This window comes from Setaria italica, chromosome V (genome assembly GCF_000263155.2).
Source record: "Setaria italica strain Yugu1 chromosome V, Setaria_italica_v2.0, whole genome shotgun sequence".
Lineage (NCBI taxonomy): Eukaryota > Viridiplantae > Streptophyta > Magnoliopsida > Poales > Poaceae > Setaria > Setaria italica.
This window is the reverse complement of record NC_028454.1, coordinates 12,313,853-12,327,496: the sequence shown is the minus strand read 5'-3', so window position 1 is coordinate 12,327,496 and position 13,644 is coordinate 12,313,853. Positions and strand designations below refer to the sequence as shown.

The 13,644-nt window shown below is 41.8% G+C and overlaps 1 protein-coding gene across 1 annotated transcript; it reads left to right on the top strand.

The window, feature by feature from the left end:
* The first annotated feature begins 4,341 nt into the window (after positions 1–4,341).
* On the top strand, positions 4,342–13,593 carry LOC101770455 (probable RNA-dependent RNA polymerase 3). Its single transcript, XM_014805192.2, has 14 exons — positions 4,342–4,875; positions 5,353–5,937; positions 6,151–6,271; positions 6,896–6,979; positions 7,923–8,112; positions 9,228–9,411; positions 9,719–9,806; positions 9,882–10,025; positions 10,351–10,392; positions 10,495–10,566; positions 10,936–11,027; positions 11,477–11,625; positions 11,770–11,995; positions 12,820–13,593. Exons 2-14 carry the CDS (start codon positions 5,669–5,671, stop codon positions 13,112–13,114), a joined length of 1,956 nt encoding a protein of 651 aa, XP_014660678.1. The 5' UTR covers positions 4,342–4,875; positions 5,353–5,668; the 3' UTR covers positions 13,115–13,593.
* Positions 13,594–13,644: the final 51 nt, after the last annotated feature.

The following is a 13,644-nucleotide window of genomic DNA, read 5'->3' as shown; positions in this document are numbered from 1 at the left end:
CAAAATGCAAACTTTGCCTCGGAATCTCCCGCGCGGCCATGCCCATGCCGCCTGAACCAGAGGCATGCAGGTGAGGCTTGTCGCCCGTATTGAGTTTGACGTCGACGAGACGAGTCGAGTCCGATCCTTTCTTTTACGGAGCACACGGAACGTTGGGTCTCGTGCTCAACCTGGACCCGTAACCGGGGCTCTCCTCTCCGCTTTGATCAAGGCGAGTCCTGCCGGTCCATCACTAGGCTCCACGCCTCCGCCTCCGCTGCGCCCGCGGCCCGCGCAGCGCCACCAAACGCTGCTATTGGCCTGTTTGTCACATCGGATATTTAATACTAATTAGAAGTATTAAATATAATTTAATTATAAAACTAATTATATAGATGGAGTCTAATTCGCGAGATGAATCTATTAAGCCTAATTAGTTCATGATTTGACAATGTGGTGCTACAGTAACCATTTGCTAATGATGGATTAATTAGACTTAATAGATTCGTCTCGCGAATTAGTATAGGGGTTCTGCAGTTAGTTTTATAATTAGCTCACGTTTAATCCTCTTAATTAGCGTCCGAACATCCGATGTGACCCCTTCTAAAGTTTAGTACCCTGCATCCAAACAGCTTTATGATCCCCACTTACCACTGCAATGGCGCTGGACCAACAATGGGATCTTTGTACACTGGCTGCAGCCTGCAGCATCCATCGAGAGTGGAATGAACTACTCCGTGCAAGAAAATGCCATGATTACTCCTAGCTAGTACGAAAATGCCAACAGTTAACTACAGAATTATGCAAAAAGAAAAAGAAAAGAAAACAAAGCCTCTGTGCCGTTATCAGGGCCGGTAGCGTGTCACACCCAGTTTGAAAATCAAAAGAAGATGACTATCATATGTGTATCATGATCAAGTTTCATGTGTACGATGACTTCAGTAAATATCAAATACGGTGTTAAAATGTAAAGAGAGAGTTACATAGATTACATAATCAGAAGCTGAGATAAAAATCTTCAATATAAGCAGTGGATCTCTAATAACTCCACATGCAGTTGATCGGGGGAAAACGTACGCCTAGCAATTTTTCAAAGTCTCCAACAGAGTTATTTTGTACTGAACAACAGATATAGCAAGCGTAAGTACAATTAGAAAATATGTAGTGTAAGGCTAGGTCAAGAAATAGCTGACTGGTTTACTGCATTTAAGCATTTTAAAGTTGGTCAAATTTTATTATCAAACTATTTACTAAAATGTAAGTTTATACCACCCAATTAAGCATGAGAGCAAGGATATATCACGAACAGAAATAAAATACATGTTTATTGTTCTTCAAGTTCAATTATCATGCGAGGGTTCATGACGCTCTTGATTCTGAGCACGGCTGATATATCAGTTTTACACTCTGCAGAGGTTGTACACTTTCACCATAAGTCGCGTAAAAGTTTAGAAGAACTTTAGACCCAACTATGCTGTACAAAACTAGACACTTATCACACTCCCGAGATGTGACTGTACAAGGACGCTACGAGGTCTTTACAAATATTCTGTAGTAGGTAGTGGTTCACTAAGGTTTCGACAGTTGTGTGTGTAACCTTCCCCTAAGGTGAGTATCAACAAAGAGAATACCACTCAAAGGAGCCGAGCTATACCCCATCACAAGGCCCCCTCTTGCCCCTTTCAGTAAGACCACCAGAAACTAGAGTCTCTAATTAATTAGTCAAGACCAGATCCTGTTCGTCTTATGGTTGTACTGTTTTCCTGGGTGGTCATCCCATGTTCCAGTTAAAGCATGTGAGATAAATCAGATTCATCATTGTTCATTAGTTCCCACCATAAACAAGTATAGCAACTAGCATGGCTACCCAACAATAAGGTAAACCCAGGTTTACAAGGAATAATATTGGAACCTAGATAAATCCTTAGGACCATCAAATTAAGACTCAAACGTGCATATCATATATTTCATCATCACATATAAATGGTGTATAGGACAAAATATGATCAAGGACACATCTTGCCTTCCTTAAAGTCCTAATACTATTCAGAGTCTTTGAAGTCTTCGGGGGTGTTTGGATCCCTAGGCTAAACTTTAACCCCTGTCACATCGAATGTTTAGATACTAATTAGGAGTATTAAACATAGACTATTTACAAAACCCATTGCACAGATGGAGGCTAAACGGCGAGACGAATCTATTAAGACTAATTAATCCATGATTTGACAATGTGCTGCTACAGTAACCATTTGCTAATGATGGATTAATTAGGCTTAATAGATTCATCTCGTCGTTTAGCCTCCATCTGTGTAATTAGTTTTATAATAAACTCATATTTAGTCCTCCTAATTAGCCTCCGAATATTCGATGTGACGCGAACTAAACTTTAGCTTAGGATCAAACACCCCTTCTTGAAATTCCTCGAACCACGCTTCTCGAACTGCGCTTCTTCTACTGTTACATGATCATCCAAATTCCAAAGCAACTAAACAAAGCAAACAAATACATTTGCTAAAACAACACAACTTGTTTATCTATCGTACACGTTGCAAGGATGTGTGAGCGCGAGAATCACTTAAACCGGAGCTAAAACGAAGAAGTTACGAGATAAGCAAGATTTCAGAGACTCGGATGCAATTAACTCAAGAAAGAGCTTCAACGCACGTAAAACAGTGCTCGCAATTAGATCCAAGGTCACGGTTAGATCCGGAGAAGGGCTCGGTTTGGACTAGGTTGAAGGCGTATAAAAGATCAAGGGGGTTCTTCTGCAAATCATCCAAGACACATAGAATTGACAAATTATTACAGATGAGTCCGGGGCCCTAACTGCAAAACGCTGAGGGTTTATTTTGCAAAAGCTCGGAGAGCTTTGACCAAGGCAGATGGGGCTCCGGTAGTCTAGGACCACGGCGGGGTGGCGCAGAATGGGAAGGTGGTCGAGGGGCTCTTGGGGGTGGCTCACTGGCGGCGGGGCGGATGGATTCCGGCCGGAAATTCGACGGCGGATGGTGCAGCCGGCTCGGGCTCCACGCGGCGGCGGCGGCGGGGACCGGCGGGGCGTCCTCAGCTCGGTTACGCGGGGCTCCAGGCGGTGGCGGCGCGCAGGCGGCAGGCGCACGGGGCCAGGGGCAAAGGCGCGGCCGGCGGCATTGATGGCGACGGGCGCACAAGCGGGGGCGCGGGGCGGCCAGGCGAGGACGGCGGAGGCGGCGGCGGGCGGTGCAGCAGGATCTCGGGCGGCGCCTTTTTATAGGCGCGTGGACCCGCGCCCGCGTGGCGCGCACGCGGAGGTTCCTGATAGGACAGAGAAATTCTCTTTTTTAGAAATATTTCTCGTGTAAAGATAAATCTAGAAAAATTTAGATAAATCAATTAAGTCACGAAAAATACTCTTGGAGCTCGTGAAAAGGATTATAGAGCCTTCTAATAAATAGATTTAGCTCTAGTAAAAAGAAGAATTAATCCAGAAAAATTTGGAAGAATTATCAGAGAACCTAACAGTCGTATAAACATATTTTAAAATCATTTTGCGCTCAAGGAATAACAAATGCAACCAGCATGAATACAACACACTTCAACTTAAAGTTCATTAAGTTAATTTAGAAAAGATTATAATGCATAATAAATTCACATAGAAACCTTAAAGTCTTAAACGAACTCAAACAAATTCTAGAAAGTTATAATTAATTTTATTAAATTGCAAAAGGTGAAAAAAATTAGGGTGTCACATACACGGCTACTGGGCAATAGGAAGAGGAAGAGCTCGATCGATGACGATGACGCAGGAAGGAACCTGAGCACTGGAGCAGTAGCGAGTCTGAATTATCCTCTGTCGTTACCCAGGCCCCGCCGCCGCGCATTCCAAAGCCTTCCCAAACCGCGCCACGCGTCCTGTAGCACTGGAGCGCGGCAGGCGGCTCCCCCCACCCGTCCAACGGTCCTTAAGTACCCACCCAACGGCTCGTCTCATCTCATCTCATCTCCGGCTCCCACTGCCACGCGGGCCCCGCGCACACTTGTACTCTCGCGTTCGTATTTGATCGCAACCGGAGAGCGCCGCTCCTCGCTTCCCCACTCACAACCGGAGGCTTTCCAAGCAAGATCTTGTTTAGTTGTCAAAATTTGGAAGTGACAAATTAGTGTTACAGCACTGTAGCACACTGTGGCATTTCATTTGTATATGTAAATTATTGTCTAAACATTGACTAATTAGGTTTAAAAGATTTGTCTCGCAAAGTACAACAAAACTGTGCAATTAGTTTTTAATTTCGTCTTACTAAGATACCGCAAATTTGATATGACGAGGAATCTTCTTTTTTATAGTGCTAAAATTGGGAGTTGGTGGTGAACTAAACAATAAACAAGCGCCAAGCCAAACTCGCTCCCTCCCCTCTCGCCGCGACACAGCCCACTCTTCCCTCTCGCCACCGCCGGCGGAGGGCGCATGCTCTAAACCCTAGACTCTACGCCCACCCGGAGACCGGCTGCACCTGCAATGCAGCAGCCCTCGCCGTGCTACGACGACCAGCCGACGCCGCCGCGGGCGCTGGGGCCGCCGGTCCTCCCGGCGGCGGTGTCCGCGGAGCTCGCGCGGCTCGAGGCGGAGGTGGGGCAGGCCGCGGACCCGCAGGCGCGCGCCAGGCTCGCGGGGCTCGGCGAGGCCGCGGCGTCGCGGGCGCTCCGGAGGATCTGGGAGAATCGGCACGGCGTGCGGAGGCTGTCTGTCACGACCCAAATTGCAAAACAAGTTTAACACTCTGACCATCAATTCACTTAATTCGAGATCAAATTGGGCGGTTCTCACACTGTCCGCCTACATCATGCGCATGGTGGAGAGGGAGGCCATGGAGCACAACGCCGCCGCGATCCCCACCGCCGAGAGCGCCGCCTCGCAAGGTCCGTGTCTGTCTCGCTCGCTCTCGGCCCTTTGTGGCGGCAACGCTTTTTTTTTTTTTTGGTTCGCTTCGAGGTCGTCCCTTTCGCTTTCAGTTGCGGTGTATCTTCTGCAGTGAAGTAGCGCTATTTTCAGACGGATTCTGGTTGCAGTTCTGGGGGATTTTGCCCGTTCACTCGCACCGTTTTGGGAGTGATTCTCCATTTAGGGGCTCTCCTACTGATCATCAGATAGCTTCATAGCCTGCATTATATTATGATGCTGTCCCTTCAATTATTGGAAAGTGCATTATCTGTTTGTCAGCTGATACTCTGCTTTTCGTTGCTCATTCTCGGGGACTCCCGCCGAGGGATGCTTTGAGCTTTCTGTTCCGTCCAATCATCTTTCGGTTAATTCGCACATGTGATTTTCCCCCTGTATTACGCCCTACACTGCTTGCCTTCTTCCTGATCGTGAAGTCTTTTTTTTTTGTCATACAGACAATTCGGTATTTATTGGGGCCACTGTACGACAACGAGGTTCAGAGCCCTGATGCTGGAATTGCCTTTGGTCTTTCAAACCAGGCAACAATCAAGCCTGCGAGCTCTGTCCAGAAGATGCCTTGCAGACTGCAGAATGAGCAGAGAAGAGATTCTTATACTGTTCCAGTTCCAGACTCGGATGAGACTGGAGGTTGAAAGCAGCCCGCCCGGTTGGACCTCTCCTGGTGGGTTGCAGAATCAGCCTCCTTTCTCACCAGTGGCTTCTCCAGCGGCAAATCGCCGAAGAACTGAAGCTGGATAACCCGAGTATGAGATGCCCGATGGCACTGCCCGGGATGACACCCTGAGCCCTGTTCGGGATATTACAAGGCGTGTTCGACCAATGGATGGCCCGTCAGGGAGGGTAGGGGTGGCAACACCACCTTCTCTTGCTACTGGGAATGCTTTGATGGCAACGGAGGCACCACCACCGAGAACTGGCTCCACAACCCGGGAGCGTGTCAGCTTTCCAAGCCCTCAAATGATAGCACTGGGGGAGTTGGAGTTTGTTCGTGTTTTCCTCATTTATGTGTACCTTGCAGAGTAAGTCTTGATTTGATTTTACGTTCTTTTAATCGGAACAAGTAATGGTACTAACGTCAGTAAATAAGGGATTATTTGATTAACCCCTATGTCCAAAGGAATACAATAGACCAAAAGACTATCTACTTTTTATTAGTTTTTGAAAATGTGTGATCTATTTTTGTGCTGTCTTTGTTAGCCTCTAATCCATTGCACCTCTTTATGTTCCTGTAGCAAGAAGATAGAGGATGTAAACTACATAAGGTATTTGAAGTCTCTGCCCATGGATTGCTTCGAGTCAGAAATCTGGAACAGATTTGAACATGAGTCTCTACCAGCATCAGATAGAAGAAAGGTTATATCACCCTGAAACTTTGGTTACATTACCAGATTATTTCTATCATTTTACCTGATGATGGCAACTGCTACACGTAAATAGCAACTTCGTAGTTGCTTACAGATTATCAGATTCATCTATTTTCATCTGGAACTATATAGACATGTGTATGACATGTTTGTTGATGAAATGGTGTTGCGTGTGTACATAATAGTCCTCATCTATTTGATTAATTTACTGAGAAACAAAAATAGCACCAGACATTATTACTATTACTACCACAGGCACAGTTATGCCATACTAGATCTCCAATAATTTTATAAGAGAATGTTATCTTGGTTTCTTCTAGAAAATCCCCATCGGTTTTAGGTTGTCTTATAGGGGAACAAGAGAGATCAGCAAAACTTTCTTCATTTCATGGAATGTGATCATAAATGTTCTTGCAATACGGATGTTCCCACTCGTAACTTGTAAGCGTTATTTGTGCATCTCCTCTCTCTTGGTAGATCCATGTAGGATCAGCATTAATCTGGGTTTTCATCTGGATAAATCAAATCATACGTGTTATTTTCCCATTTTTACCTTCATAGAGAGTGCTAGCAAAGCTATCTCATGGAACTGTCTGCTGACTGATACCTGCAGAACGTTGATTGGGACCCAAGCAAGACAAGACTGTACTACTGCATTGTTGAGAAAAGAAATGACTCCATAGTAACCATTTTTAAGGTTAGCGAGTTTCCTATTTTTAAGGTTTGAACTTCTGTTTGGAGATTTGATTGGGGCCTATGGGGTGCGAGAAGCCCGTTTTGTGAAAGTGCAAGATAGATGGACTGTTCCAGAAAGGCCAAAATTCAGACTTGGTACATAAATTCACTGTCAAATCAGTTGTAGAAAGGAGCAGTTCCCCATGAACTATTCCTGCTCACTTCATGTACTACTTGTCCTGCTTTGGTTTGCAATGCCGATACAACACTTGAATTTAGTAATTTGATATTTTGCAGGTTAAATTGGCATCGCATACTTCATTCTTGATTTGTTTTTCTTCAAATATGTCTTTCTAGAACTGTACATTTTGCGCCTTTCATAAAGGGGAGCATTGCACCAAAACTGCATCCATATCTGCCCGGAAGTGCGGACTGGTGTACACAGTACTGACTTATGTGATTTTTCAAAATTTATGGAATCGTCTGTCATTAGATTGTTGTTGTCATATAACATCTCTTTGGCTCATCCTTAACAGTCATCAGTGCATTGCAAAAGGGATTGGAGGGTCATCTTTAAATATCATTTCTCGTCCATTGATTGAATGTTGGAACATAATCGTGATGAGATATTCTATTGTAGGTTCACTTTTGCTTTTATGCGTACCATCTTGCTCAGTGCTGTTGAGAAAAAAGCTTAATCCTTGTTTGTTGTGATCAGATGAGTCGGTAGAATGATTTTTATCATTCCTTTTTTTTGAAAAAAATATCTTTTGTTGCTGGCTAATGTTGGGTTTCATCTCTAGCCTACCCTAACTTGCTTGAGATTAAAAGGTTTTGTTGTTTTTTGTTGGCTATTTCTTTTTAATTCTACAACCCATTGGAGCTGACTTACTCTAATTTTCATGTTGAGCAATAAATTTCAATATCAATATTGTTTATGACTTTATATTGTTTGATTGGGACAGGGACCATATATTGACAATACAAGAACTCATCTGCAAAAAATTGTTGGTGATGACAATGTTCTTATTGTGAAGTTCGCTGATATACCTGGGCTTACGAATAGTGCAGGCAACTTTGGTATCTACTGCATGTATTACTGCCAGGTTGCTGAAGATCGTATCCTTTTGGGTCTGCATCTCTACCGCTTTTTCAGTAAGTTTGTTTTTCAGGGGATGCATAATTTATTTAGTTCCAGTTTGAATAAAAGCTACTTAATTTTTGTTGGACACATTTAATGCACCACTGCCATGAAAGCGTGCTGAATTCAGTTCGCAGCTTTCAGAAATGAGTTATTCTGAAATATGGTATGCTGCATGCATGAGGGGCAAAATGGGTTCAGTAAAGAATATACTACTACAGTTACAATACACAGCAGTAACTCCGGCTTCCCTTCTCTTCTCTGACAATAATGACATGCCACAATAAGTTAGAATCACTGTTCATTGACCACTTTTTAGTATTGCCTAAAGAGTAAACTGTGCTGGAGGTCGCTGGACTTATATTGAATGCACAAATAGGTTTCTAAGCGATTCATCTGAGATTACCAATGCACTGGACGTGATGCAACAATTTTACAAAAACCCTCCAACTTCCTTTGGTTTACATGTCCCTACCCCATCACTAAACTTTCTAAGTGGTTCATTTTAGGTTAGCAATGCACCAATTCATTTATTTCACACTGATATGGACACTACAGTGGCTCAAGAGGATGTGATACAACAATTTTACAAAAGCCCTCATCTTCCTTTCATTTATATGTCCCTTTATAGTTTTTTTGTGTCCCTGCGCACAAGTAGTAGTATTTTCACCCACTAGGTCCCAGTTAACCTGCTGGCCATTGTTCTACCACCTTTCTTAAACATGGCCTCCCATTCCATGTGCCGTCAGCCGCCTTGCTGGAATTGTGCTGGTGCCAAGTGCATTCGTGACGATTCTGCACAAAGATGGTCTCATGTGCCGTGTGGCATGCTCCTTTTTATTGTAAATTATTCTAAGAAATGAATTCTGGCATGTTCCTGTTTTCTTGTAAGAAAAATCCTGTACTGTTTCCAGGGAAAAATATATTTCTGTGCTGATGATTTGAAGTTTTCGAAGAAGCCACATACCTACTTAGATAATGAGATTGCAGTGGACTAGTTACCATGTTTCTATGTCTTTGTGTACAGTGAGTGTTAAGTTTGTTTTAGAACTGGTGTCTCATGTTAAGTAGCTGCACATTGATTCTGCTGTATGAGTTGTCTTGACTTACTTGTCTGTCCTTTTACCAGTTTACAAAGATGGAGGGAAGGAGGAGAAACAAAAGGAGGAAAAAAATAAAGCGAAAAACAAGAAATTCAGACCTTCTTTTAGGTGCTATTTTGTTCACATCGAGTCTGGTTGCACAATCGATCAAGCTCGTAGGCGCTTTATGGACATACACAATGCTCCCACTGTGTCAAAATATCTGGCCAGGTTAACTTTCTTATTTACACTTGGTATATTACCAAGCAAAATGGTAATTGATGAATACTGTTAGGAATATATTATAGGAGATCAGTGATTTGCAATGAAAACATGAAGTTTGATTAGATTTGGTGATACCTTTAACATTTGTGCAAGTGAGAAAACCTTCTTTTCTATTTTAAAGTCTCTCCATTTTACTTCATGTTGAATGTTATGATGCTGGACATCCTTCTGTCCTAGTTTATGGCTGTCACCAATACCCCATTCTCCAATGTTTTTATTAAAATTTATGTGCTCTTTTGTGGGAATGATACAGGTTTGCGTTGATATTATCCAAAACTGTCACATTAGATGTTAACTTCTCGGAGATTAATGTTATCATAATTGAAGACAAACCCTGCAAGGTATGCATTTCTTTCCTCTGATGTTTCAAGGCTGGCTTCTTGAATATATTATTTATTTTGGGCAGAATGTTTCAGGATGAACATGGAAACATCGTTCCTGATGATGATGGGAAGCCCTTAATACACACTGACGGGACCGGCCTAATATCATTTGATTTAGCTATAAAATGCCCAGTCAGTGTCTTCAAGGGAAACTTTTTGAAGGGACATGAGCTGCAGGTGCCCTCCTCCCCCCTCTCCCTCCCTCCTCTTCACCTGTCCACCATTCCATAAATGTTCATCAATTTGCTACCCACTCTTCTTGTGTCACTTAGTATGAAGATTGGTTGTGTTCTAGTACTATTTGTTTTGCTCAGTTTAGTTGCTTTTTTCCCTATTAATCCATTATAAGGAAGGGCATTACTTTAAATATTGTACCCTAATGCAATTTATCACCTACACTTATGTATGCTATATCTCTAGTTAACACTGACCTTCCTGAATCTACCATTGTTGTATCATCAGTCTTGTGTACTCATTATTAACTTTGGTTATGCCCTCACAGGATACAGTGGATTCTGAGAAGCATCGATATCTCATCTCATATGTATTCCCTGAACTGTAAAATAGAATGACCTGTTATTTCTAAAGTGCTCTACGATTTAACTAATGAATTCTTATTTCTTCTCTTTGTTTTTCTTTACTCTAGCCTCTTCTAATACAGTTCTGTATGTTCTATAATGGAAATGCAGTAAAGGGAACCGTTCTAGCTGATAAAAGGGTATGTTTTATCAATTTGCATGGTTGGACCAATTTAGCAGGCTTGTCTTGGTTTAGCAGATTTATAAAGTGGTTGCTTTGAGGCTTATCTTAGTTAGATCTTGCTTATTTATCAGTTCTGCTGATATCTTTTGTGTTAATGTGATACCTCTGTCTTGACAGTATATTATGACTGGATTGTGGTGTTATTGACCATATTGGAATATTCAATTAAATGATACCCACAAAATTCATTTTTAAATTCTGTTTACTGTTTGAAAGCATGTTATCCTTTACAACCATAAAATTTCTGCTGAATTTGTTGCTGCCAATTCTCTCAACTCAATCCTTTGTGCAGAATCAGTAAAAGTTCATTTTTTCTATGTTGCAGCTTCCTGATAAAACCATTCATATTAGACCATCAATGATAAAGATAAATGCTGATTCCAATTCATCAGGCGGGCGTCATTTAACTCGTTCGAAGTAGATACTACAAGGTATGATAAAGAACTACATATGTTTGCTAGGAATGAGCAGTTACCTTTTCCATTTTACTCTGCACTTCTCTGCAAAATCTTTGAATACACATTCTCATCAAATGAAATGTTCTGTCCATTTCTCCAAATACTTTGTAGCATAAAGCAAGTTTACCGAAGAGCTAAGGTTAAGGTGCATGCTTGGTCACTGATTATCAGCAAACATGTCTTTATTTTTAAATGGTAAAATGTTGGAGCCATCTTCCTCAGATGCTATTTGCATAGGAAGGATTTTGATCTAGAACGTTAGATCTAATTCGAAGTTCCAACTAATCCAAAAGATTTCAAAGCAACTCCACTCATTCTATCATCAATTTATGGTTTTATACAGATATTGGATTCCTTTCCTTTTTGGTAAACACATCAACAGCACTTACTTTTATTGCATCATTTCAGCAACCGGCCTAGAAAGGCATATACATCAAGGTTCTTAATCGCACTGCTTCATTATGGAGGCGTTCCAGCTGAGTATTCTATGGAGCTTCTAGGGAAGGCAATAGAAGATGCCAATAAGGTTCTTAATAAAGCTGGGGACTCGCTGGAAGGTCGGTTTGGGATTCTATGAATGTTCGGTTGTCGCTCTCCAGCTATTTGCTATTCTTAATAACATAGTTCAATCATTCAGCTAGTAACATTTGACCCTTGGCTATTTTCTTTTCAATTTTTCATTAACTTGATACCTTTTGCAGTTGCATTAAACCATGCTGACATGGATGATTTAATGTCTGGACGAATGATCCTTGCTGGAATTCAGCCAGAGGATGAGGCACTTTTGCAATTCCAGCTAGATATAATGACCAAAGAAGAAAGAAAAGGTTTCCGACAGGGAAAGATACCGATTGATGATTGTTATTATCTAATGGGCACAACTGATCCCACAGGGGCCCTGAAACCAGACCAAGTTCGTGTGATACAGTAAGTGGCAGGAATATCCACCATATCGTTTGAATTTGCTTTGGTACATGTTTTTCTGATGCTCCTTGATTATTTTCAGATATAAGAATTGAATAGTTTAGCAATATTTATAATGCTTGGGTTTCTTACTTTCTATGGGTTGGGTCATGTTTTACAATTTTATTTTAGTAGAAATACGAAAACAAATTAATTGCCTCTGACTTCCCAATTGCATCAGAAACTTCATTAATGCCCTAAGGTTGAATTGTAATGAAACCTATGACTAGAGGGTTCTACATTTTCTTGCATGGATATTGTAAGGAACACATTTTTTTTTGCTTCGTATCATTTTTAGAGAACGTAACTATTGCTCTGTGATTTTCTTTCTGCTTCAAAAGAACATAACATCTGACAAGACTAGATGGATACAGCAGTAAAAGCAGATGCTGGACTACAGTAGTCTTAAATGGGCTGGCCATATGAGTTCATGATGACTTGTATATGCTAGGTTAATGATCTTTTTTTCTCGAAAAGCTAGGTTAATGACTTTATCAGGAATTGAGCCTAGCTCAACTTCTTCGGGAATGGGGTGACTGATGTGGTTGTGAACCCCAACCACCCGCGTCCGAGTCCTCTGCAACTTGAATTCGGGTTGGGTCTCGGATGACTTTATCAGGGAGAGTTGCTCTCCATTCTGTCTTATTTGTTTCTACACAAATGCCTTATTATCATGGTAACATGAAATGTGTTTTTGTTTTACTTTTCCATTAAGTAAGCTTCCTACCAACTTTGTGTGGAATATTGAGCACCGCTTTTTGGTACTTACACTCTATCTCATTGAACAGTGACAACCGCCAAGTTTCAGGAAAGGTTCTTGTCTATAAACATCCTGGGTTACACTTCGGCGATATACATAAGTTGACAGCAACACATATTGATGGTCAGGAGGAAATTGTGGGGGATTCCAAATATGATATATTTTTTCCAACCTCTGGATCACGGTCTTTGGCTGATGAAATGGCCAATAGCGATTTTGATGGAGACATGTATTGGGTCTCATGGAACTCACAGGTTGCTTTTGTTTCAAACAATTTACCATTTATAGTGAACTGTTCATGCATCTTTTTACATAGCAATTGACTGGGGTTTTAGAAAACACCATGAAATTAGTTTCACACGGCCCCAACTATAGAAGGAGTGCTATAATCAACCCATATCTCTTGATCCTTCTTGCTGACTTACATTAGCCAATTCACAGTTTAATGATAAATCTCCAATTCCCCATGTTGTAACTTCCCTTCTGTTACTTCAAGCATCTTGAACTTTAATACTACATGAATGTGCACTTTTCATTAGGAAAACCTTTATGTTTGAAAAGCTGGATCCAAGTCGGATTCCCGCATTGTTACCTCAAAGATCAAGTGACTAAGCAACTTCCAAGTTGTTGAGCTTTAGAACCTTGTTACTCCATGCTGTCCTCAATTGTCTGCGGTGGGTGGCATGTTGAGCGGAGAGAACAGATGATGTGCTGCTGAGGAGATGCAATGGCTGAGGCCCCACGATGGTGAGGGCTAAGAAGTAGGTGAACAGGGACCCATGAGTAGAAGAGAGAGGAGAGAAGCAGCAACAGTAGTATCTCACTGTTGAGATCCTCTGCCCTGCTTTTGTCT